Source organism: Clarias gariepinus, chromosome 6 (assembly GCF_024256425.1).
Source record: "Clarias gariepinus isolate MV-2021 ecotype Netherlands chromosome 6, CGAR_prim_01v2, whole genome shotgun sequence".
Lineage (NCBI taxonomy): Eukaryota > Metazoa > Chordata > Actinopteri > Siluriformes > Clariidae > Clarias > Clarias gariepinus.
The window spans coordinates 3,598,540-3,622,648 of record NC_071105.1 but is presented as its reverse complement, the minus strand read 5'-3'; the positions used below and the strand labels follow the sequence as shown (position 1 = coordinate 3,622,648).

The following is a 24,109-nucleotide window of genomic DNA, read 5'->3' as shown; positions in this document are numbered from 1 at the left end:
TTTTATTTTTTTTTTATAATGCCCAGACTGTGATTGAGAACATGACCTGTAGGTGGCAGTAATGCAACATGCTGTGTCCCAGCCGCCGTTATTCATGAGCGACGTAAGAGAAAAAGAGACGTGATTGGTCAGTTTCTGTTTGGCCACGCCTACACGCGGAAGTAAAGCCGTTCATGGCGCGCAATAAAGAAGTGGAAGCGCTGGGAAAAGTAATGAGAGAATCATGTCAAGGTTCCTGCGAGCGGTTCAGAATGATCTACCGAAGAAAGAAAAAGTGGAGCTTTTAGAGCACGACCTCAAGAAATGTGGACTAACAGGTGTGTGACACTGTGTGTGTGTGTGTGTGTGTGTGTGTGTGTGTGTGAGTTACAGGAACAGAAACATAGCAATAGTTTGCTCGAGTTGCTAAGCAACAACAACAATAATAAGTATAAGGGATTTGTCAGTATTGGAATGAACATAAAGTTTATTCTTTAGTATCTGTATATAGATTGAAGCCCAAACATGTACAGTAATGGACATGTAGTGCACACTTTGTAGTGCACTTGGAAGTAAGTGCACTTTAAAAAAAAAAGAAGTAAGGAGTCATTTAGGACTGGGACAGTAGGTGTTTATCTAATACACTTAAAAATATAAGAAATTATACTATAAATAATTAAAGGTGTATAAAACATAATAAATTTATAAGAAAATGTGGCATCCGGTCCTGACTGTGTGTTTCTGTGTGTCAGTCTCTCTCTCTCTGGTGCACCTGCAGTCACGTGACCTACACTGATCCAGACTGCACACAGACACCATGTTAGTGTCAGAGCTTTAAACTGTAAATATGGCTTATACACTCTGTAATGATCAGTTATTACCCACCCACATTCACACATTTGGACACAACAGTGTTCAAAACACAACTGTATGAGTTTCTGTACATGGTGAGATTAATCAAACCCTATGTTTGTCTATTAACAAACATCGGTTCGGTTATAAATCATGTTTTTTTTTTTTTTTTCGTCTGGTGATTCACGTACCGCCACACTGACTCCAAAATCATATTAAAAAACTTTTTTTTTACGTTTATAATAGTGATGAGCCAGTTGTTGATGAGACAGATCGGCCAGTGATGAGAATCGGCTGGTTTTCAGTATATGGCGATACATTATACAAAATCTTGCGTGGGCTGCCCTTTTCTCCAAATACTGTAAGTGAATTAGTCTCAAACACAGTCATTACACATGCGTTCACCAGTCTCTTAAAACTGCGAGTGCTAATTAGGGGAAAAGCACATGCCTACTTTAAAACCCGCACACGTCTGTGCACTCAATGTCAAGTTGAGTTCTGAGACTTTGGAGGCAGTTGCGATGTTTGTTTTAATAATCCTGCAGGTGGTGCTCCTCTTATTTGTTTACACATTTTCTTTTCTTTTGGTAGGAGAAAATTATTTGCCAAGTTTGTTTAGAAGTAATAGTTAAGTCGTATGACGGGTACTTGCTGATTAGTAACAGTATTAGGTTAGTTCCTATTGTTTAAGTTCTATTGTTAAAGAGAAAACTAATGTTATAAGGAACAGGCTACATTTACATTTACATTTTTAAGGTTTAATATTGTAACACAATCAGGGAAATAGAATCACAATTTGAATCGAATCGGTATCGTGATATCATATCCGGAGGTGACTCGTGTTCAGTGTGAGAATTTTTCATTGCATGTGACTTTCAAATCCATTCATGTGAAAATGAACAGAAATTGAGAAATGTAAAGCCCCAGTCCATGTAATAAAAAGCTACGCTTGTGTTAGCTATTTAAGGCTAGTATGATCTGATCTACTGCAACTGTCATATTCATGGCAGTCATGAAGTGTGACGAATATAATAGTGTTTTTTGCTTATTATATAAGTAAGTGTTCTCTGATCAACTGGCCGATAATCACTTAATTGTTACAGATCGGTTGTCCCTCAATTGGTCGATCACATAGACCCATACTATTGTGATGACACAAAATACTCGAGTTGACAGCAACATCAGCATGCCGTCGAGAGTCTGTGAATAATACCAAGTCCTTTTGAAAGACGGCAAATTTGCAGTATGCAAGGTTTTTTTCTAAAGCAGAACCACGTGGGGGGAATGTGTGCAAAATGTTCACACAGCTTGAGCCTTCCTCTGCAGAGAGCAAATAGGCTAAAACCATTATCACATAAAATACAGGAACTTGATAAAAATACATAATGTTTTTAAAAAAAATACAGAACCTTTAATATTTATAAATGCGACAATGAACATTTTTAAAAGCGCCATACAAATGAAATTTAATTGAATTTAATAGAATATTAAAATGGCTGCTTACTAATGAGTAGCCATGATCGGCTCGGCAAATACAAACTGACTGTGTGTTTATTTAAAAACATTAAAAATTAAAAAACATTTGATTTGTTATTCATTGTTCCTGCATGTTATAACTAGTGAGTATAGCAGGACAGTAGCAATTTTAGATAAGTGTTTTGGCATGTGTGTGAGCCACTTGATGCTAAAAATGTATGCTTGCAATATAGTGCCCTTACTCGTTCACAGGCTGTTCTATTGGTTTCAGTTTCTTTATAATCTAAATGAAATAACAAGAGAATGAAATATGCAACACATGTTAACTTTCAATAAATAAAAGTTTTCAATTTATGATTCTTTCTCAGATGTTAATTATATTTGTGCACCACTTTTTAGAATAATTATTTCAACGGCTATAAATATGAAATAAATAAATAATACTACACAATAAATAGAAGACCTTTTTAAAACACCCATACACAACTCTTGGGTTTCTTTTTTCGTTCAAAACTGCCTTAATCCTTTACACACAGATTTGACAAAATGCTGAAAACATTCCTTAGATATTTTGGTCCATACGGACTTGATGGAATCACGCAGTTGCTGCAGATCGTCTCAGCTGCACATCCATGTTTCGAGTCTCCTGTTCTCACACATCCCAAAGGTCTTCTACTTTTTTTATGGAGATCTGGTGACTGTGGAGCTCGTGTGAGCACAGCGATCTCACTGTCATGTTCAAGTTCGACCGGTCCGGTTTGAGATAATTTTAGCTTTGTGACTTGTCCTGTCATCGTGTTGTCATGAAGGGTTAGTCACGGTCAATAACAGCGCTCAGGTAGGCTGTGGAATTTACACCGTGCTCAATTGTTACTAAGGGGCTCAAAATGTGGCAAGAAAATAATCTCCACACCATTACATCCATGCTTGTTTAAACATCCATGTTGTTTACACCAAATTCAGAACCTACATTCAATACATGAATGTCGCAGCAGAAATCAAGAACCTTCAAACCAGGCACCTTTTTAAAAAAAAAAAGGCTGTTGTCCCGTTTTTTATAAGCCCATGTGAACTCTAGGCTTCGTCTCCTGTTCTTAGCTGACAGGAGCAGCACCTGGTGTGGTCTTCAGCGACTTCGGTTGTAACAAGATGTTATTTGTGTTACTGTTGCCTTTCTATCAGCTAGTACCAGCCTGACCATTCTCCTCTGACCTCTGGCATCAACAAGGCTTTTCACTCAGAGAACTGCCCTCACTTGATTGACCATTGTCTCTAAACCCGCTGTCTGTAAATCCCAGTAGTTTCGTAAAGAAATACTTAAACTAGTATACCAGCAACCATTCCCCATTCAGAGTCTCTTAAAGCACTTTTCCTTACCATTCCGATGCTCGGTTTCAGCAGATCGGCTTGACCGTGTCTACATGCCTAAATGCACTGAGTTGCTCCCATGTGATTGGCTGATTAGATATTTGCATTAAATTGCGGTTGAACAGGTGTACCTAATGAAGTGGCTGGTGAGTGGTGGTGTTGGTCTTTCGGCTGCTTCTGGCATGGGGTCGCCACAGTGGACCAGATGCCCTTTCTGACGCAACCCTCCCATTTTATCTGGGCTTTGGCCTGGCACTGCATCCTTTGGCTGGGGTTTAGGGCATTGGCTGGGGATCGAACCCGGGCCTTCCGCATGGCAAACCTACCACTGAACCACTAATGCTTGAAAAATTAAACAACACATCCTGTTATAGAGGAAATTATCAACAAAAAGGGTTGGTGTAGTGGAACAAGGTTTATTTCAATACCTCATTGTTGATTACTTTCTAATAATTTTTCTTAAGTCAGTATGAGAGATTTTTATCAGTGTGTTTGTATCGTATTAACTTTAAGTGAGAGAAATAAAAGAAAGTTTTATCAAGTCAAGTTTAAGTACGTTTTTATTGTCATTTTAACCATAAACAATTTAGTACACAGTGAAACGAAACAACGTTCTTCCAGGACCAATGTGATACATACAACGTAAATTAACAAAACTAACAAGCTAACTAAGAACCCTAATTAACTGACTAGCTGAGACGAAACAGTTTGACATTTTAAATTAACAAAAAACTCCTATACAAAAGGGACAACATAAAGTGCATGTGCAAATGTACAACACGACAACATTACAATACTGTGTGGTGATGAGGTAATGCACCTGTGTAGAGGTGCTGTGACATACAATAAGGGGGTAACATTTGTTGGATATTAAATCCATAACTGTAAATGTACATGTAAATTGATAAGACGCACAACACTTAAGTAAGAAGGTATGTTTTTTTTCTTCTCCCCATTGTGTGTATTGTATCGAGCAGGAGTGAAGCTAAGGTCGTACCAGCTGGACGGCGTGCGCTGGCTCGCTCAGTGTATGAAGACTCTGGACGGCTGCATTCTGGGGGATGAAATGGGTTTGGGTAAAACATGTCAGGTCAGTAATTAGGCTGTTTTTATTGCAGTGACTCCTCTGTAGCAGTGACCCCACAGGCTTGTGTTATTTTCTGTAATTGAAAACCTGTAGACACTGAGGGCACTGTCTTATGTATTGCAGCATCAAAGACCAGAACAGATGAGAAACCCCAAGGTCGGGGTCAGACAGTGCACCTTTTAACTCCATCCCAGCTTCCATTATGCCCGAGCCTAACAAACATGGTTCTCTGTCGTGGTGCTGGTCTCTGAGGATGATATCACTCTGCTCTTTCCTGTTTATAAACATTAAATTAATCACCCTCATTTCTCTATTATAACAGTTATTGGACTAATCATGACCCCAGATTAATTAGCAAGTTTGAGCTAACTCATTCACTAAAGTGAATTCCCTTAAACTAATGCTAATCTAAACTAATTAGTACAACTTTAGCTACGTTAATCATGCTCAACTTATCACAATGTCAAGCCGGCTATCAGATAAAATGGTCTGTTACGTCAGACTAGCTAAAACAAATGCCAAAGTAGTTTCTTCCTCTGATTAGCTAGCAAAAGAGAAAGAAAATTACCTCCATTCTTCTGTACATCTTAAATGCTAACATACTAGCCAGAAAAAGCCAACCTAAATACCATCAGACTAAATTTTAAATGCTTATAAAAAATAACCTTGGACAAGATAGTAAACGTTAATGTAAATTCTCTCAGCTAGTGAATCTGCAACCCTGATACAGGATGAAGAGGTATAGAAGATGAGTGAGTGGCTAGTCAATGCGTATCTACATTACAGACTAGCTTGTAAAAGCTAAGGTACAGTAAATGACATCAGACAAGCTAGCAAATACAAACCTACATGACCTCAGATTAGCTGGATGTGAGTGTAAATTACCTGCATTGGTTTACATACTGCACTACATTACTAGCTAAGGTGCTAAGGAAAGCCCCGCTGATGATTTCCCTCTGGGATTAATAAAGTTATTTGAATCTTGAATCTTGAATGAGGAATGCTAAAGTAAACAAACCTACAAACAAATAAAATGCCTCAGAAAAAGTAAATCTACTCAGACAAGAAAACAAATGCTAGTAGATTAGCTACAGTACTCACCTCATTATTTCCTCCATGTTTGGAAAAGCTAATGTAAATTACCTCAGTCTGGTTAGGGAAAATGTATTTAAATTACCTCAGACTTGTTTGGGAAAGATATTGTAAATTACCTCAGACCACATAGCAAATGCTACCCTAAACCACCTTAGTCTAGACAGGGAAAGCTAATGTACATTACTTGAGACTACATAACAAATCACCCGGGTGATCGCCCGGTGCATGTCTATAAAAAATTTAATAAATCATTTTAAAAAATGTATTCTGAAATCTGCATGTTTATGTCAGGTAAGATAAATCGGCAGACAAAAGAATCACAATTCCTAACTGAATCATCTCTATTAGCTAGGGAAAGCACATGAACATGAATGTGAGGGAAAAATCATCAACTTCAGGATAACAGTAACATCATCTTTAACTTTTTTTTGTATTTTATATACAGTATATATTTACAAACCGCCCGTTAAAAGTAAAGGACACATTCCTGACTGTTCATCCCGCTCAAACGATCTATCAGTCATGTTCTCCTCTTCTCCAGGCCATCAGCTTGATGTTATACGCTCAAGGACGTCTCCGCGTGAAGGGTCCCTTCATGGTGCTCTGTCCTCTGACAGTAATGGACAGCTGGATGCAAGAGCTAAAGAAGTAACTCGTTAATTCCTGCTAGATTTTTGTAGCTGTGGTGTTTCAGATAAAATCCACCATATTAATTGTGATTTATCTGATTTTCTTCTTATTCTCTGTTCCGCTCCAGTATCTGTCCCAGTCTGAGGGTAATGTGTTACGCGGGTGATAAAAAACAAAGAGCTGAGCTGCAGAGGGACATGGAGGACAATCATCCTGACATCTTCCTGACTTATTACCAGGTCAGGATTTAAACCTGGATGGGTTTTTATTTCTCCTGCATAATTGAAATCTCATAGTCTTTATTCTTCTGTATATTTTTTCCCACTCTCTCCCTAGACATGCCAGAGTGATGCATCAATATTAAAAAGGTTTGTTTTTTTTATAGTATAAATCATTTTTTTTTTTTATTCGTTTTGTTGTGTAATTCAGTTGTGTTACTTCTTGCAGGTGGAAGTGGAACATGCTGGTTGTGGATGAGGCTCAACGACTGAAAAATGAAAATTCTAAACTTTACCAAGCCCTTACAGAGGTGAGCACGAAACAGCATCGGAGTCTAATGACCGTGTGTCAGTTTCGCTCTTTCCTAATCTTCTTATTTTAGAGGATTTAGAAGAGATCAAGATACTATTTTTTACTCATTCCCTCTAGTGATGGTTTTCTTCTTTCATGTTTTCTTTAAAATAACAGGGTGGGTTTGCATCTCTGAGGTGCATGTTTCTCTTCTGCAATGTAACTAAATGATGGTACTTGAGATGCTGTGAAGCCAATCTTTCTTTTATGATACAGATACTGAAACTTTTAGGATCAGCATTATCATCATTTATTTATTTTTTTATTGAAATGCTTAAAGACATACAGGCTAAAACACATGACTTTTTTTCTTTATTGCATTTTACATTCTGTCTGTGACAATACTTCAGCCAATTGTTTTAAATGCGTGTATACTATTTAATAATGTTCGCTTTTTACCCCCTCTTCTGTCACAAGTTCTCTCTGGGCTTCAGGCTTTTGCTAACTGGAACTCCCATCCAGAACAATCTTCAGGAGGTCTATTCGCTCCTCAGCTTTATCCAGCCTGATGTTTTCCCACCTGACGCTTCAACAGAGTTTGTTAGGGCCTATACAGATGTACAGACTCAAAGCTCAACAGGTATTACACCATCATTCAACAAAAATGTGCAAATATGTAATGTGCAAGTGGTTTTGGTGAATGATTGCGTGTACAGTTCCCACACACAGATGTGTCTCCTCTTTAAAATTGGTGACGCATTATTCTGTCGATATTCCAGGATCAGACGTTCCACTCGATAAACGTTCACAGGAACAACCTGCAGAAGTTTAACTTCCTTTAAAATGACTTAATCTGTAAATGTCAATTGCTTTTTTTTTTTTTAACATTCATTAAACAGAAATTTAATCACAAGTCCCAGTTTGACTTGAATGCCCCTTGTAAGTCAAATTCAAGCTGCGTTAGGATAACATTATACTGTGATACTATAAATAGTTTCTTGTTTGTTTCTAAGTCTGTTATTTTTTAATGCATTTAATCGTAAATGTTTAATTATTTAACAATTCTTTGGTATAAGAAGAATAAAACACTTCAAACCATTCTTCTATAGGAAAGTAACTCCACTTGATTGCACTAATCCACAAGTGAGAATTTTTTTATTACAGCATGATAATGAATGTTATATTTCTTATTTTGTTGTGTGTGTGCGTAGCTAAGGAGCTCCACCAGGTTCTCCAGCCCTTTTTGCTGCGCAGGGTGAAGGCAGAGGTGGAGACGGAACTGCCTAAGAAAATCGAGTTGGTGGTTTATCACGGGATGTCTGCACTTCAAAAGAAGTTCTACAAAGCTATCCTGATGAAGGATCTGAGTAAGACATGCCCACATGCACAACAGGCGCAAAAAACAGAGTAGCAGTGAAGCATTTATTCATGATAATTTTTTCATTTTAAAATAAAAAGTACTGTATTTCCAGTTATTTTCAGCTTTTAAAGATCTAATATTACGACAAAACTCATTAATTTGTGACAGTAATTCATATGTAAGGCACCGGTACACACTGGGAAATTATACACCCGCGAATTAGTATTACATAAACTATTTATCTTTATGTAAACCCAGTAGAAATGCTTGTTGTGGAGTGTAAAAGGGTGCGTGTAAAGGCTCTAAGCAGTAGTAACTTGATGTAACATGAATGCCGAGACAACAACTTGAGGATTTTATCTACAGCATCCATTAAAAACAACAATGACATTGTTTGAAATATTTTTTGAAGTGACTCTCTGATTCTCAGCTGTGTTCGGGAGCAATCAAGGCAATGAGAACCGTCTACTGAACATCCTGATGCAGCTGAGGAAGTGTGTGGCTCATCCCTACCTGTTCAAGGGTAATGACCAACCTAACTTCATATTGCTGTCTTTTCTTCCTTTTTTTTTTATTATTATGCCATACTTAAAGCCTGTGATTCATTTTATAGAAAATTTTATTATAATAATAACAAAAAAAAACTAACAGCTGTGTTGTATAGGTGAAATAAAAAATGTAATTGCCATATCCAGATTTGTAAAAACAAAACATGTACTGTTTTTTAATAGGGAGACAAAAGTTTTGATGCTAAGTGTAAAGAACTTCTGCTAACTTTAAGTGCTGCTTAGCCCCGCCCATTTTCCTTAAAGGACAGTGGTTAAAATAGAAAGAAAGGCTTTAATTCATTTAATATGCAGCTTATGGGCACCAGAGGGCACTAACTATCCATTCTTTTAACTGTTTGCTCGTTTAAAATCTAAAAATATTCCTCTCTTTTTGTGTGTGTGTGTGTGTAAGGTGTGGAGCCTGAGCCCTTTGAGATTGGTGAACACTTGGTAGAGGCGAGTGGGAAGCTGACCCTGCTCGACCCTATGCTCGCCCACCTGTTCAAGGAGTAAGCTTTTCTCATTGAATTATTACATTTTCTCTTAATATTAGAACAATAATTATTTCATGTTTGGACAACATGGTACTAAATACTTATTTGCAGTTTGCAGTTCTTTTAGTATCATGATTTTATAACTGTCCTAATTCAATGTAAATAATGTAGGAGTTTGAACACAATACCTTGCGCCCAAAGGTATTGGTGATGAGCAGGAAAAGCGCATTAGAACAGTTTAATTTAGCGAGCACTCATACGCAGACGTACAGCCATAACGTTTAGGACACCATGAGCTAGATTTAATAATCTGTGGAAAAGTAGGTCTAAAATAAAATGATAATAATAATAATTGTGTGTACGTTTGACTTCAGGGGTCACAGGGTTCTGCTGTTCTCTCAAATGACGAGTATGTTGGACATTGTGCAGGACTACCTGGAGTACCGAGGTAACACACACACACACACACACACACACACGGACCATCCCAAATTCACGGTCACATTCCTGGGTTTTGTTTGAACATCGTCAAATCCAAGGTTCCAGAAAAGTCTGGATTTTAAATCCTTTTGTAAAAATATTTTGTAAATCACTAAACAGCCTTTTATCTGTTTCTTTAAAAGGACGTCTGCTCAATTCTCGTTAATGTTCATAAAGCAGTATTTTTATTAGTGGATTAGTAAATGTAGTATTTCTTTATCAAACATTGTTATTTGATTTTTCATTTATTTTCCACCAACACTTGACGTCTGCTAAATAATATTTCAAAGCAATATTTACATTTTTTTATAACTTTTTTTAATCAATTTTAAAAGGCTTTTTCTTTTTTTTCACTAAGACACACCCACTGCTCATTGCATTAAGTCATCAAGCAATATTTTAATTAGTATTTTTTTTATTATATTGTAATATATTTATATTATGTATAGCCTTTTTGAGTCTTTTTTTCTGAGATCCAGCCTCTGTTAATTAATTTTCATAAAGTAGTGTTTCAGTATTTATCAGTAAATGATATGTGTAATCAGTCTTTTTACTAAGAGAGAAGCACAGCTAATTAATATTCATAAAGCCGTATTCCAACATGCATATTAACCTGAGTAACATCCAATTCTTAATCCATAGGGTTTAATATGATGTTGGACGTTTTGCATCTATAACAGCTTCAACTCCTCTAAGAAGGCTTTTCACAAAGTTTAGGAGTGCGTTTATGGGAATCTGGAATCATTTTTGATTATTTTTAAGTTTTGATCAATGGTGCATTTGTGAGATTAGACACTGATGTTGGACGAGAAGACCTGACTCACAGTCTTTGCTCTAAATTATCCCAAAGGTGTGGAAGCTGCAAAGGGCCAACATCATATTAAACCCTGTGAATAAAGAATCGGATGTTACTCAAGTTCATATGCTTGTGCAGACAGGGGAGCGAATACTTTTGGCAATACTATACTGGACATTGTCTGTCATCAACTTTTTTCTCTTTTTATCACTTAGACTTGTGCGCTGCTTATGAATATTCATGAAGCAGTATTTTACCCTTTAATGCAGTCATGTGTAAAAGTTAGTGCCCCCCTTTTAATTCTTTGTTCTTTTGTGTGTTTAAAAGGATAATAATGATCACCTGATCGAAACAGGTCTTAATACAACCTCAGACGAACAATGAGATTTTTTTTTTATGTGCCATTATTTATTCAGCAGAAATGAAGCCACGTGGGGAAGGAGAATAAAAAAAAAAACTAAGTGCCCCCATCCATGATTAACTTGTATCATGTATTCCTTCACTTTTAGCAGCAAGAACTTGAACTAATGGTTTCCTGTATGACTTTATCAGTCTCTCTCATAGTTTTGGCTCATTCTTCTTCATAAGATTTTAAACATTCGCTTATGCACAGCTCTGTTACGTTCCTGCCATCAAATTTCATTTGGATTCATTTTTGTTTAATAAATAATGGCATGATGAAAAAAAATTATACATAGTCGTTTGTCTGAGGTTGCATTTGCCAAACTACGATCAGATGATTCTAGATAGAGAGATGGATGGATGGATAGATAGAGTACTTTTATTAGTCCCAAAGGGAAAGTGTATAAATATTGTATATTATAAACAAAAACATAGAATTAATGCACTTAAAGGTGGTGCAATAAATTTTACACATCAGTCTGGAAACTTGTACTTTAATAATTTAACAGCATTTTTCTCCTTTTTCTTTTCACTGAGACCTTTTACACACCCCTTTAATATTCATGAGCTTGGTGCAACCTTTCTCTGTAAAGTGAGAAGCAGTTAGAAGAGTTTTCCTCTGCTTTGTAAAAGCCAGAGATAAGGTAGTGTGTGTGTGTGTGTGTGTGTGTGTTTGACATCTGTAGGATTGTACACAATGAGAGTGCGCTCACAGAGCTGCTTTATTTTTTCTTACTTTCTTTCTGCACAGTTTCTGCACGGTTTTTGTTTAACGTGTGTTAGTTCCACATCATACCTGAAGTGCCAGGTGTGTGTTTTTTTTTTTTTTTTTTTTTTCTCTCAGATTCTGCGTTGTCGTGTCACGCGGCACACGTTTCCGTCGTGCTCGTGTTGTTATCGAGTTCAAGTAGCTGTGGTTTAAAATCACATCCTGTGGGCTGTTTTTCCGCTTGTGTGTGCATAAGCGCGCTCTTGACTCCTTTCAGGTTACAGCTACGAGCGTCTGGACGGCTCGGTGCGAGGAGAGGAGCGCTTTGTCGCAGTCAACAACTTCAAGGCCGAAGATGTCTTCATCTTCCTGCTCAGCACTAAAGCTGGTGGGTTTCTAATGAAGTGCGTCTAAAAACAATTACTCAAATACAGCGAGCCGGAGCTCACTGTCGCATTACTCTGTGTGTGTATTGTGTGTGTGTGTGTGTGTGTGTGTGTTCTGTAGGCGGGGTTGGTTTGACCCTGACAGCAGCCGACACTGTAATCTTCTTGGACAGCGATTTTAATCCGCAGAACGACGTGCAAGCGGCAGCGAGAGCGCACCGGATCGGACAGAAGAGGTACTGCAGGGAGAATAACACCAGCAGAAACCCTCTTCACCTCTCGCTGTTACCCAGCACTGACACTGGAGACTCCTTCCTCAACCCTTACACACACACACACACACACACACACTTTACCATGTCAACAGTTCCGTGTTAACCAGCTTTTATCAGTATTGGAGAGATAGAGAACTGAAATCTTTATTCTAACACAATACCCCACGTTCACACCAGACCAGTGTTCATGATACACCACCCTGTCGGAGTAAAGAAGACAACAGTCCCTCCCTCACCGCTCATTACGCAGGGAAACTCCACCATGTTTAATTAGCATCGTAGCGCTCTTCATCTCTGCACACGTTTAGTTTATTATGGGGTGAAACTAAGAGCAAACACAACAACATCGGTATCAGTAACGCCGTCTAACTAATTATCAATCAGTTAACTAAGGATGCAGGGATTGTGAAAGTCTGTGCCGTTATTAAGTTACCATAGCAACCACAATGTATTAAAGCAGCACCTGCACCGAGTCCCAGAGTTGTCCTTCTCCTTCTGTGTCTTCTACCTTTCTAATGTTTTCTTTCTTTCTTTCATTCTTTCACTCTTCTATGTTTGGTCTTCTTTCTTTTTTTCTTGCTTTCTTTCTTTTTAGTTTTCCTACATTGTTTGTTCTTTCTTTCTTTCTTTCTTTCTTTCTGTCATCCAATGTTATCTTTCTTTTTTTTATTTTATTTAACTTTTGAACTTTTTTCTTTTCTAAAATTTTTCAACTTTTTGAAAATCTTTCTTTTATCATTGTGTTTTCTTTACTTTTCCTTTTTTCCTCTTTCACTTTTTGTCTTGTCTTTCTTTTTCTGGCTTTCTTCTTTTTACTTTTTTTTTATTTTTCTTTCTTTTGCCATTTGCTACTTTTTTCTTTGACCGTTATTTTTTTTCTTTCTTTCTTTCTTTCTTTCTTTCTTTTCCATGCTTTTTCTTTTTATTTTACAATTGAAATTTGCCTTTTTTACCACTCTACATTTTCTATTTCCATCTTTATTTTCCTCTTCTTGTTTTCTTTTTTTCCACCTTTTAAAATTTTTCTTTATTTTATTTGTTTATTTATTTATTTATTTTACCTTTTTTTATGCTGAAATGCCCTAAAAGGAGAGATTGAGGTTAAGTGTGTGTGTGTGTGTGTGTGTGTGTGTGTGTGTGTGTGTGTGTGTGTGTGTGTGTTCATCTGACGCGATCTGTCCAGGCCTGTGAAAGTCATCCGGCTGCTGGCGAGAGACACGGTGGAGGAGATCATTTACTCTCGCGCTGTCTCCAAACTCAATCTCACCAACACTGTGATCGAGGAGGGAAAGTTCTCTCTGCTGAACAAACGTCAGGCCGCCGCTGCTGATCAGATGCAGGTCTGTGTTTCACCTTCACTTCACTTCACTCCTCCTGTTTGTGTGTTCTCTCTCTCTCTCTCTCTCTCTCTCTCTCTCTATCTCTCTCTGTCTCTCCATGTTGGCGCTCCATCATCCATGCAGTCTGATAAATCATAATCTTAGACCTTCACCTGACGGTTCATTTTACACTCCACTAATGTCCCTTCTAGTTCTGTAGAGTGTGATGATCATTTAAAGTCAGTACTCACACTCAGCTCTGATACACCACACTATATGTGCTCACTACTGAGGCTGGAATGTTGTAGTGCACTAAACTCTTGGATAACTCCATCTCATATCCAGCAGCACCACAGCTGGGGGTTAGAGTAACTGGCTTCTCTCGTTCTTTCTTTTCTTTCTTTCTTTCTTTTACACTACTTCTTCTCATGTCTTCATTTTTCTTCTTTGTCTTTCGGCTGTTCCCTTTCAGGGGTCGCCACAGCGAATCATCTGCCTCTACCTAACCCTATCCTCTGCATCCTCTTCTCTCACACCAACTAACTTCATGTCCTCTCTCACTGCATCCATAAATCTCTTTGGTCTTCCTCTAGACCTCCTGCCTGGCAGTTCCAACCTCAGCATCCTTCTACCGGTGTATTCACAATCTCTCCTCTAAACATGTCCAAACCACCTCAATCTGGCCTCTTTGATCTTATCTCCAAAACATCTAACATGGGTTGTCCCTCATTCTTGATCCTATCCATCCTTGTCACTCCAAAAGAGAACCTAAACATCTTCAGTTCTGCTACCTCCAGCTCTGCCTCCTGTCTTTTCTTCAGTGCCTTTACTGTCTCTAAGCCGTAGAGCATCGCTGGTCTCACCACTGTCCTGTACACCTTTCCTTTTATTCTCGCTGATACTCTTTTATCGCACAACACACCTGACACTTTTTTCCACCCATTCCACACTTTCCATTGCTCTGGACCGTTAACCCTAAGTACTTAAAGTCCTGCACCTTCTTTACCTCTGCTCCATGTATCCTCACCGTTCCTCTTGGGTTCCTCTCATTCACACACATGTATTCCGTCTTGCTACGGCTAACCTACATTCCTCTGCTCTTCAGAGCATACTTTCACCTCTCTGGATTTTCCTCCACCTGTTCCCTGCTCTCGCTACAAAGCACAATGTCATCTGCAAACATCATAGTCCATGGAGACTCCTGTCTAACCTCATCTGTCATCCTGTCCATCACCAGAGCAAACAAAAAGGGGCTCAGAGCCGATCCTTGATGCAGACCCACCTCCACCTTGAACTCTTCTGTCACACCTACAGCACATCTCACCACTGTCTTACAGCTCTCGTACATGTCCTGCACCACTCTAACATACTTCTCTGCCACTCCAGACTTCCTCATACAACACCACAGCTCCTCTCTCAGCATCCTGTCGTACGCCTTCTCTAAATCTACAAAGACACGCAACTCTCTGTTACCTTCTCTGTACTTCTCCATCAGCATCCTCAAAGAAAATACTGCATCTGTTGTACTCTTTCTAGGCATAAAACCACTTCTCATGTCCTTATTCTTGTTTTTATTTTTCATCTTCTCACTTTTACGATTTAATTTTTGAAATGGATTATTTTTTCTTCTGTCCATTCTTTTTCTTCCCTTCTTTCTTTATTTCTTTCTTTCGCCCTTCTTTTCATATGATTTTATTATTATTTTTATGATTTTTATTTCTCATTATTCCTTCTTTTTCTTTCTTACTTGCTATGCTTTTTTCCAGGCTTTTTTTTTTTTTTGGTTTTCCTTTTTGTCTTTGTTCTTTGTTTCTATATTTATTCTTACTTTCTTTAGATTTTTCTTCAATTATTCTACCTGTCCTTTCTCTTTCTCTCTTTTTTTCTTTCTTTTTTCACCTTTTTACTTTTTATATGTTACGTTTCTTTCTTCCTTCCTTCTCTCTCTTTCCTTAGCCTGTTGAAGGGACATAATGATCAGGGACTTGATGATCAGCTGTTAAAGTCGGAGAAATAGATGGTGTGCTAGAAACTCTCTCTCTCTCTCTCTCTCTCTCTCTCTCTCTCTCTCTTCAGTTTATCGTGTCAAAGATTCCAACTCGCGTTTCACTTTCAGCACAAATCAGACTCATTTGTCCAGGTTTGGCTGCAGAGTCATGTGAGAATGTGTATATTTTATCAGAGCTGTGTGTGTGTGTACACACAGTTAAGTGAGATCCTGAGGTTTGGAGTCCACAAGCTGCTGTCGTCAGATGAGAGCTCGATTCAGCAAGTGAACGTCGCGCAGATCCTGGGAGAGACACGAGACGGCAAGTGGGTGATCAAGGAGGAGCTCGTCAGGTCTGCTGAGGAAGAGGAGGATGAAGGTGAGGGAAGGCAGAGTGCAGTACAGCTCGCTAGCTCTCCTGACTGAGGCTCTGTTTCTCTTTCTCCGACCGTTTCTTTATTTTATTGTCCCGTCCTCTCCAGATCATCCAGATCACATGTACTACTTCGAGGGGAAGGACTACTCCAAAATCCCCAGCGTGGAGGACGAGAAAAGGTTCAAACTCATGGTGCAGGAGCACTCGGCTCCCCAGGAGCATGCTGGGAAAGCAGGCCGCAGTCTTCGCCACAAAGTCGGAGTGAGTCCTTTCAGCTCTCTCAGAAACCTAGTACACTACATAGGGTCCTTGTTATACCCTAAGTAGTGAGCACATGTAGAGAACAGGAGCAGTGTGTAAGTCTGTATCACTGGAAAGTGTTTGTCATGAGTTGGATTGAATTATCTATTATATCTATACCTATGACAGTGGACATCAAAAGTTTACACACCCCTGTTAGAATGTTTCTTTTGTATGAAAATGAACTCAAGATTAAACACGTCACGTCCTTTAACACCTCTTAATGTGATCATTAGAATTCAAGTAAAAAGCAGATAGAAACCTTGTATACGGTCGATAAAAAGACAACATTTCGTTCACAATCTCCTGGTTGCATAAGTATACGCACCCCTTAGCTAAGCACCTTTTTTCCTTTTTCTTTTTTTCCCCCCGCTGCCATTTTTTATTTTTATTTATTCATTTAATTTTTACCACTTTTTTAAAAACTGTAATTGTTTTAATAAAAAAGATATACAAAACATTTCCACCTCAGTTATAGTGATTTTGTAATATGATGTATATATCATATTCCTATTTTTAGAAATAGTATAGAAAGTGATTTTTACAATTTTACGGTCTAATAAAAAATAAACCCAGTACTACCTGATTAGTTATCACCCTGTAGGTTTTATTCCCTCTACCTTTACCCTCGCCAATGAGACCCAAGAGGCCGCTGACGGAGTCCGAGCTGGAAGAGCGTCGCCGGAAGAGAGAGGAAGCTGCTGCTAAAAGAGCCAAGCTGCAGGAAGAGAAGAAGAAACAGCGCGAGGAGAAAAAATACAAGAGGAAGTAAGAGTCCGGTTAAGGACGCGCTCTGTTAAATCAGTGCAGCAGCTTTCTTTCTCCTCAATCGCTATATAAACACAAACATTCCAGTTTCTACCTCAGTTTTGTTTTGTTTTACTTGGATAGATAGAGTGATAGAGCGAGAATTAAACTGGACACCTGGACATGGTTAGGCTATCATTCTTTCATTTATTCCACTGAACTTAGCCTACAGTCAGGTCCATAAATTTTGGAACAAAGGAGGAGAAAAGATGTCAAGACGTTTAGCTTTAATTCCAGCTGTTTGAGAAAAGTGTGACATTAAACATTCAGGAATTACAACAATCTTCATATTTCAAATAGCAGAAACGAGGTCCTGGTTTATAAAGATTTTCCCCTGACTTTGCGGAGCGCCTTCCTGAGAGTACACGCCATACCGATGGGACTAATGTATCACTGGCAAATGTGAATGATGTGCAGTAAAACCGAAATATTATTTATTATTATATATTATTTATCTACAAAAAAAGATTGTTTAAAAGAATAAATAATAGTTTTTTAATATATATTCGACATAAAAGTTGACAGCGAACTTAGTTATTGTACATTTTGCGATCATTTTATATAGCGGTTCATCTATCGCCACACTAACCAAAAAAACTAACTTTAAAATGACATTTTTAGAAGTTTACACGTTTTCATGTGAAATGGTAAAATGTTGCTGTTCCTATATGATCCTACAGGTGGTACGCTCTAAACCGTTCAAACATTACAGCATCCTGTGTGGTAGGAACAAATTATTTGCTAACTTTGTTTAGAATTGTAACAAAATCAGAAAAAAATATAAAATCAAGATAAAAAATATATAAAAATACATAGAAAAAAAATATAAAATCAGGATATTTATAAAAATTGTAGTACCTACCGAATCATGAGGTGTCATGATGATCTCGTATTGGGACGTCCCTGGTGATTCCCATCCCTACTGTTCAGGTCAAGACAAGACAGCGTTCTCATAAAAGTCTTCAGCGGAAGAAAGTGATTTTCAGGTGAAGGTAAGCAGAAGTAGAGCAGAAGGATGGATCAGACAGTGTGCAAAGGGCAGGAGGGGGCAGGAGGAGTCACAGGCGTCTCATCAGGCAAGTACAGGCCGGAGTTAGGTTTATTATGCAGTTTGTTGTTTTAAAACCTTTTTTTTTTCGACTGAGTAGAAAGCTTCGTTTTTTCCTTCTCTGATTTATGTTTATCTTCTTAGTAATAATAATAGTAGTAGAATGTCATTTTTTTTATTTTTTTTTACAGCAAACATGATAGTAAGTGATAGGCATGAAATATTACCTATTATCATTGCGTTCTTCACTTTAGAGAAAAGTGAGAAAGAAGGAACTTTTATTTCACAACATTTTTTTGTTCTGCAAGAAAATGAGAAAACGAAGGAGATGGTTGAGATGATGAGTAAAACAAAATTTTGTGAAAAAGGAAAACTTGTATCAGCGTGAGATCATTTGTTATTTTTACAGGTTTTTGTTTTTCCTGAAAGAAAATGAGGACATACTGAATGCTGTGTTTGTGATAATTACCTAAAACATGCCTTTTACTTAACATCTCTCAGATTGAGGAAAAGAAAATAATGAAAATTCTGCCATAAGATAATTTTATAACTGGAAGACAAATGAAATAGTAAAGGGTGCTCTTAAAATAATGAATTTAAGTAGCTTTACTTCTGAAAACGGAAAAATATAAAATAATATAAAATACAAAATATATCTTGGAACAAGCTTTATCAGGAAAGAAATTAAGATAAGTTGCACATGAGACAATAATAAAAAATTAAAATTTATGGGAAATGCGTGTGAAAATGGGTTACTTAGCAGATGGTCATGGTTCGATGTATCACTGTTGGGGCCTTAAATTTTGCCCAGGTCACATGACTTCACTCTGGCCCAAGGAATTTTTCTGTACTGTAATGTATATGAGACAATTAATTACATTAATTTTGGTTTGTGTACTGCTGGTAGGTGAGGTGTAGTGTTTGTGTTTTATATAGTATTTAACTACTGCACTGTTATCAGTCATTTATATATATATATATATATATATATATATATATATATATACTGTGTGTGTGTGTGTGTGTGTGTATGTACACACCAGGTCGTATGTCAATAAATGCAAATTGTCGTGTGTATGTGTGTGTGTGTGTGTGTGTGTGTCAGGATGGCCTGGTGGGAATCATCTGGGTATAAATCGCTGTGCCTGCCCTCTGCTGATAGTGAAGGTGAAGATGTGGATGAAGAAGATGATGATGACATCAGCAGTGTGAACTCTACAGACTCGGATGACGCGGCGATTCATTACGTCCTCGGTGACGTCACACAACCTCAGGCCGACCGCAAAGACGCCATTATTGTACACTGTGTGGGTATGTTAACAAAAAAAGCAAACAAACAAAAAATGCTGAAAACAACAATGCATCAGAGCATTACGAGTCATCAATAGGATTGATTATTTATTTATTTATTTATTTATTTATTTATTTATTTGTGTGTGTGTGTGTGTGTACAGATGATTCTGGACACTGGGGGAAAGGTGGATTGTTTACGGCTCTGGAGATCCGAACAGATGAGGCGAAGAAACAGTACGAACTTGCGGGAGACATGGAAGGTGAGTCCAGATCCATCAGCAGCTGATTGTTTATGGTTTTTTTTTTTCCGGATTAAAGCGTCCGTAACCCCGTTTCAGATTTGGAGCTCGGGAACGTGCTGCTGTTTTCCATTGACGACAAGCTGACGAGACCGAGCGGAAGAGACTATGTGAGTGCTAACTCTACCGGCTCCTACAGTAAATCTCAACTCCTAAGAGAAGAATTCAGTGTGTTAGTTGTATGTTGGTTTCCTTTTCCATAAGAATAAAAATAAGTCTGCGGTAAAGGTTGAAATCACACCCTCTCACCTCAGCTGCTCAGGGTTCAAGAACTGCGTTTCTTTTAAAGAGAGATGATGTTTTCATAAGGATATTGTGCAATAACTAGGATTTTACTGAAACAAGTGAGAACCTGATCCTATGAAATAGATAACTTGTTCCTGTAAAATAAACAACTTGTACCCACAAGATTAGTAACATATTCACAAGATAAACAACTTGTTCTAACGAGATAAAAATGTTTTTAAAAGATAAATAACTTGTTCCCCCCAAAAAAATAATTAAAAACTTGTTCCCAAGGGATGAATCTTGTTTCCAGGAGATAAACAACTTGTTCACATGAGATAAATAACGTTTTTATGAGATAAATAAATTGTACTCGCAAGATAATCGACTTGGTCCCAAGAAAGAAAATTAACCATAACTTTATCTTGAACCTTATCACTCTGATCGATTTGGTTAAGATTTGATTATGTTCCTGTGAGAAAAGAGGTTTTAAGCTTTTTCTTCAGAACCACACACACACACACACACACACACACACACACTACAAGAAACTCGTTGCATGTTTCTCTCACCAAATCCAAAATGAAGTTTAAATTGTGCAAATAACTTAATACAGATAAGGTTTGAAAAGTGTGCTGGCGAGGGTCCCAAGGTTCGAGTACACGTGTTACGGTCATGTGACTTTGTCATGATCAGTTGCAACATGCAAGGCCACACCCTCTACAGCAAGCACTTATAATAACGCATGTATAATATTGCAATTGGAGTATAATGGAGTTTTGTGTGTGTATTGTGGCCATAAGAACACACCCATCTTTATTTATAGAACCAGACACAGTTACCACAGTTGTCTTTTATTTTTTTCCATTTGTCTTTTGTTGTATAAACAGTAAAGTTATTCACCAGTGAGCTGTCCTTTTGTTAAACAGTCGGTTAATCCAGTGGTGACATTGATATACAGTGTGTATATATACAGAGTCAGCCCAAAAAAAAAACAGGAAAAGAAGACTGGTAAAAATATTTTATTATTAAATTTATTGTTATACTTTTTATATACAATATATAGTTGTACATTTTAAATATATAATCTTTTTTTTAATGTAGAATTTTTATATTTTAATTAATTCCGTGCAAATTTAATATGCATATAGATTTATTTATTTATTTATTTATTTTTGTCGTGAACAGTTTAAAGTATAAACATCCCTCAAATACAGAAATTCGACCATGCTTGTTCAATCCTTTTCTGCACTCTTTAATAATACTGTGTAATATCTTCAAGCATCAGTCAGTCCTAACAGATCTGTACATTTCCCTCATGTCTGTGCAGCTGGCTCTGATAGTCGCCCAGAAACGAGACAAAGCCAACAAGCTGTCAGGGATTTACCTGACCGCCCTGGACGAGGGGCTCAAGAAGATCTACAGAGCTGCCAAGCAGAAAAAAGGTAAAGATCCAGCTTCTTTTTTTGTTTTTTTATACTTCTTGTGACAGACTCTCAGTTGATGTTATCATAAAAAAACAGATATCCATCTAAAGTATAAAAAAAAAAAACCTGGCGGCACAGAGAACAGTGATGTTTCGAGTGAACAGGAAGAGTATTGACTTGGTGGTGGTTTTATTAATTTTTTTTTGTTTGTTTTGTTTTTTATTTCCAGCAAGCGTCCACCTTCCCCGAATCGGCCATGCCACCAAGGGCTTCAACTGGTACGGCACAGAGAGACTGATACGCAAGCACTTGGCCTCCCGGGGAGTCCCCACCTTCATGTATCCCTCTATACACTGCCATAAGATCAAATGTGATTTAGTTCCAGCTTCAATAGCTAGCATAGTCTGTGTCAGTGTCCGACCCCAATCCTAGCTTGTGTCTAGAAAACTTTTCTTTTTACACGACCTTGACTTTAGCATTAGCTACTACTTCAAGCGCCCGACTTCTCACCCCACTCCGGCGGTCCCTTCTACCTCGGGCTCAGGGTCCGGTCCCCCAGCACAAGTCTCTCCCGGCTCCTCGTGTTCCCTCAGTCCTCCCACGTCCCCAGAAGGTCCAAGCACGTCACAGCAGGGTGGAGAAGCTTCCGGTTTGGACGATTTTATGAGAGGAGTCCACGTGTTCTTCTACAACGTCGGCGCAATGGAGAAAAAAACACTTACACGATACCTTATTACATATCCTTCAAAATCTGTTTCTTTTATTGTTTAAAAGACATCGAGTTTTTTTTTAAACTTGTGCGATTTTTTTTTTTTTTTTCTTTCATCTGTTTTTGGGTAAAAGTATAATAAAAATCATCTGATTGGTATGAGCTCGTAGTATTCGGCAAATACAAGCTCCGATAAACAAGATTCATTGAAAACGATGCAGTGATTGTCAGCTGACAACCGGAGTGTCCTGACCGACCAGGTTTCTGACTGACATCACATCTATTAATTTCTTTTCTTTCCTGATTGGACGGCAATACATCATGTGAAATAGTGGTTCTATGATCGTGAGGAATCATTTTCACACATAAACTAGATGCCACAGTGTGTGCTGCAACAAAAGCCAAAGGTGATCAAATTAAATTTAATTACATTTAATAATTTTTGGCTCCACAGTGTGAATCTACCACATTACTTTTTAAAAAATATATACTGTATTTATGTGTAATTTTATATATAAACTGTCTTGCTTAGGATTTTTCAATTAGTAGTGTTAGGATCTTTCACTAAGCAGTGAATAGGAACTTTACCCTCCACTCCTCTCCTTAACCCCTCTGTACATATGACGGCGATGAAGAGGATCTCATGTGCTCACAGGTCACTCACATTGTGGCTGAAGTGGAAACTCCAGTTCATATTCAGGTACAAAGCTGTTTAAAACTAATTCTTGAGGCACACTTCAACTTTTATTGTAGTTTTTCCCGAACAACTTTAATCATCATAACACTATTTACAGATTAAAAACAACAGGAAATGGCAACGTTTCCTTTACTGACTTTACACTTTATTGATTAAAGTGTAAGATAACGAGCAAATTATTAATACAGAATTAATAATAGGTTTAGACACGTCATCCATCAATTTTCAAGATTCAAGTGCTTCCACTCTCTGAATGTTCACAGGAGTGACATAAATTATTATTATTTTTTATTTTAGTTAAATATGTTCTTAAATGGGGCAGAACAGAATATTATATAATATAATCCAATAAAAAACTGAAAAACCAAAATAAAGGGGTGTCAGTAGGTATGTAAGTATGATACACATGGGTTTGTTAACAACATCTTGAAATATAAGATATTTGTATGTTTTTTATTTGATTATTTATTTTGTCAATACGAGTTACCAAGGGTGCCATTATTTTCAGCACTGACGGAGTAGTGTCTGATGCATTCGTCGTTTGCTCTCTCTTTTTTTTTTTCCCCTGTAGGAATTACAGGATCTGTGTCAGCAGTATCCTAATGCGCTCCTTGTGAAGACGAAGTGGCTCGAGTCTTGCTTCGCCAACCAGAAAAAAGTCGGAGCTTCCAAGTTCATTCATCACTTCAAATAAATACATAAATTCTTTTAAAGTTGGCAAGTCCAAAATGTAATTACCTCTGTGCCGGTGAATCTTGGATTTTAAAAGACAAATTAAATCAAACATTTATAAACTTCTCTCTCTTCTGTTTTCTCAACACTTGGCTCATTTATGTACACTTTCATATTGGATATTAGAGCTTTTCATTGGTTACTGGCTTTTCAGACATCATGTACAGTATATAATTTGTGAGGGTGCCAATAGTTTTGGAGTGCTGGAAAACAAAACGTTAAAATAAAGCTATAAAACAGTCCCAGGTGTACAATTAATCGAATTATTTGTGTTACTATAAGCCAATAGTTTTGCATAGGACCATGTGTGATGTTATGCTGCGTGGTCGACTCAAGATTGTGTTCCTCAAATCGTTCCTAAACCATGTGCGCATTATCCTCTGGATGGTGGCCACTTCAATCTGGTAACACTGTTGCCAGGAAGGGATGTAACTTGGTCAGCA

The 24,109-nt window shown here is 37.7% G+C and overlaps 1 protein-coding gene across 1 annotated transcript; it reads left to right on the top strand.

Annotated features, from left to right (window-relative positions):
- The first annotated feature begins 152 nt into the window (after window positions 1-152).
- On the top strand, window positions 153-23,907 carry chd1l (chromodomain helicase DNA binding protein 1-like). The gene is made up of 25 exons (XM_053498427.1): window positions 153-317; window positions 4,653-4,765; window positions 6,399-6,505; window positions 6,615-6,726; window positions 6,824-6,855; window positions 6,935-7,016; window positions 7,475-7,637; window positions 8,209-8,364; window positions 8,788-8,880; window positions 9,318-9,414; window positions 9,774-9,847; window positions 12,064-12,174; window positions 12,294-12,408; window positions 13,631-13,787; window positions 15,973-16,132; window positions 16,236-16,390; window positions 17,034-17,197; window positions 19,390-19,595; window positions 19,739-19,837; window positions 19,916-19,986; window positions 21,432-21,546; window positions 21,758-21,866; window positions 22,011-22,269; window positions 22,860-22,937; window positions 23,506-23,907. The coding sequence occupies exons 1-25, from the start codon at window positions 224-226 to the stop codon at window positions 23,626-23,628; spliced, it is 3,045 nt and encodes a 1,014-aa protein (XP_053354402.1). The 5' UTR covers window positions 153-223; the 3' UTR covers window positions 23,629-23,907.
- Window positions 23,908-24,109: the final 202 nt, after the last annotated feature.

Coding starts and splice junctions, on each gene's coding strand:
- chd1l (XM_053498427.1), top strand. CDS start 224: ATGTCAAGGTTCCTGCGAGCGGTTCAGAATGATCTACCGAAGAAAGAA. Junction 4,766..6,398: donor GTTTGGGTAAAACATGTCAG/GTCAGTAATTAG, acceptor CCTCTTCTCCAG/GCCATCAGCTTGATGTTATA. Junction 17,198..19,389: donor GAGAAAAAATACAAGAGGAA/GTAAGAGTCCGG, acceptor TGTGTGTGTCAG/GATGGCCTGGTGGGAATCAT.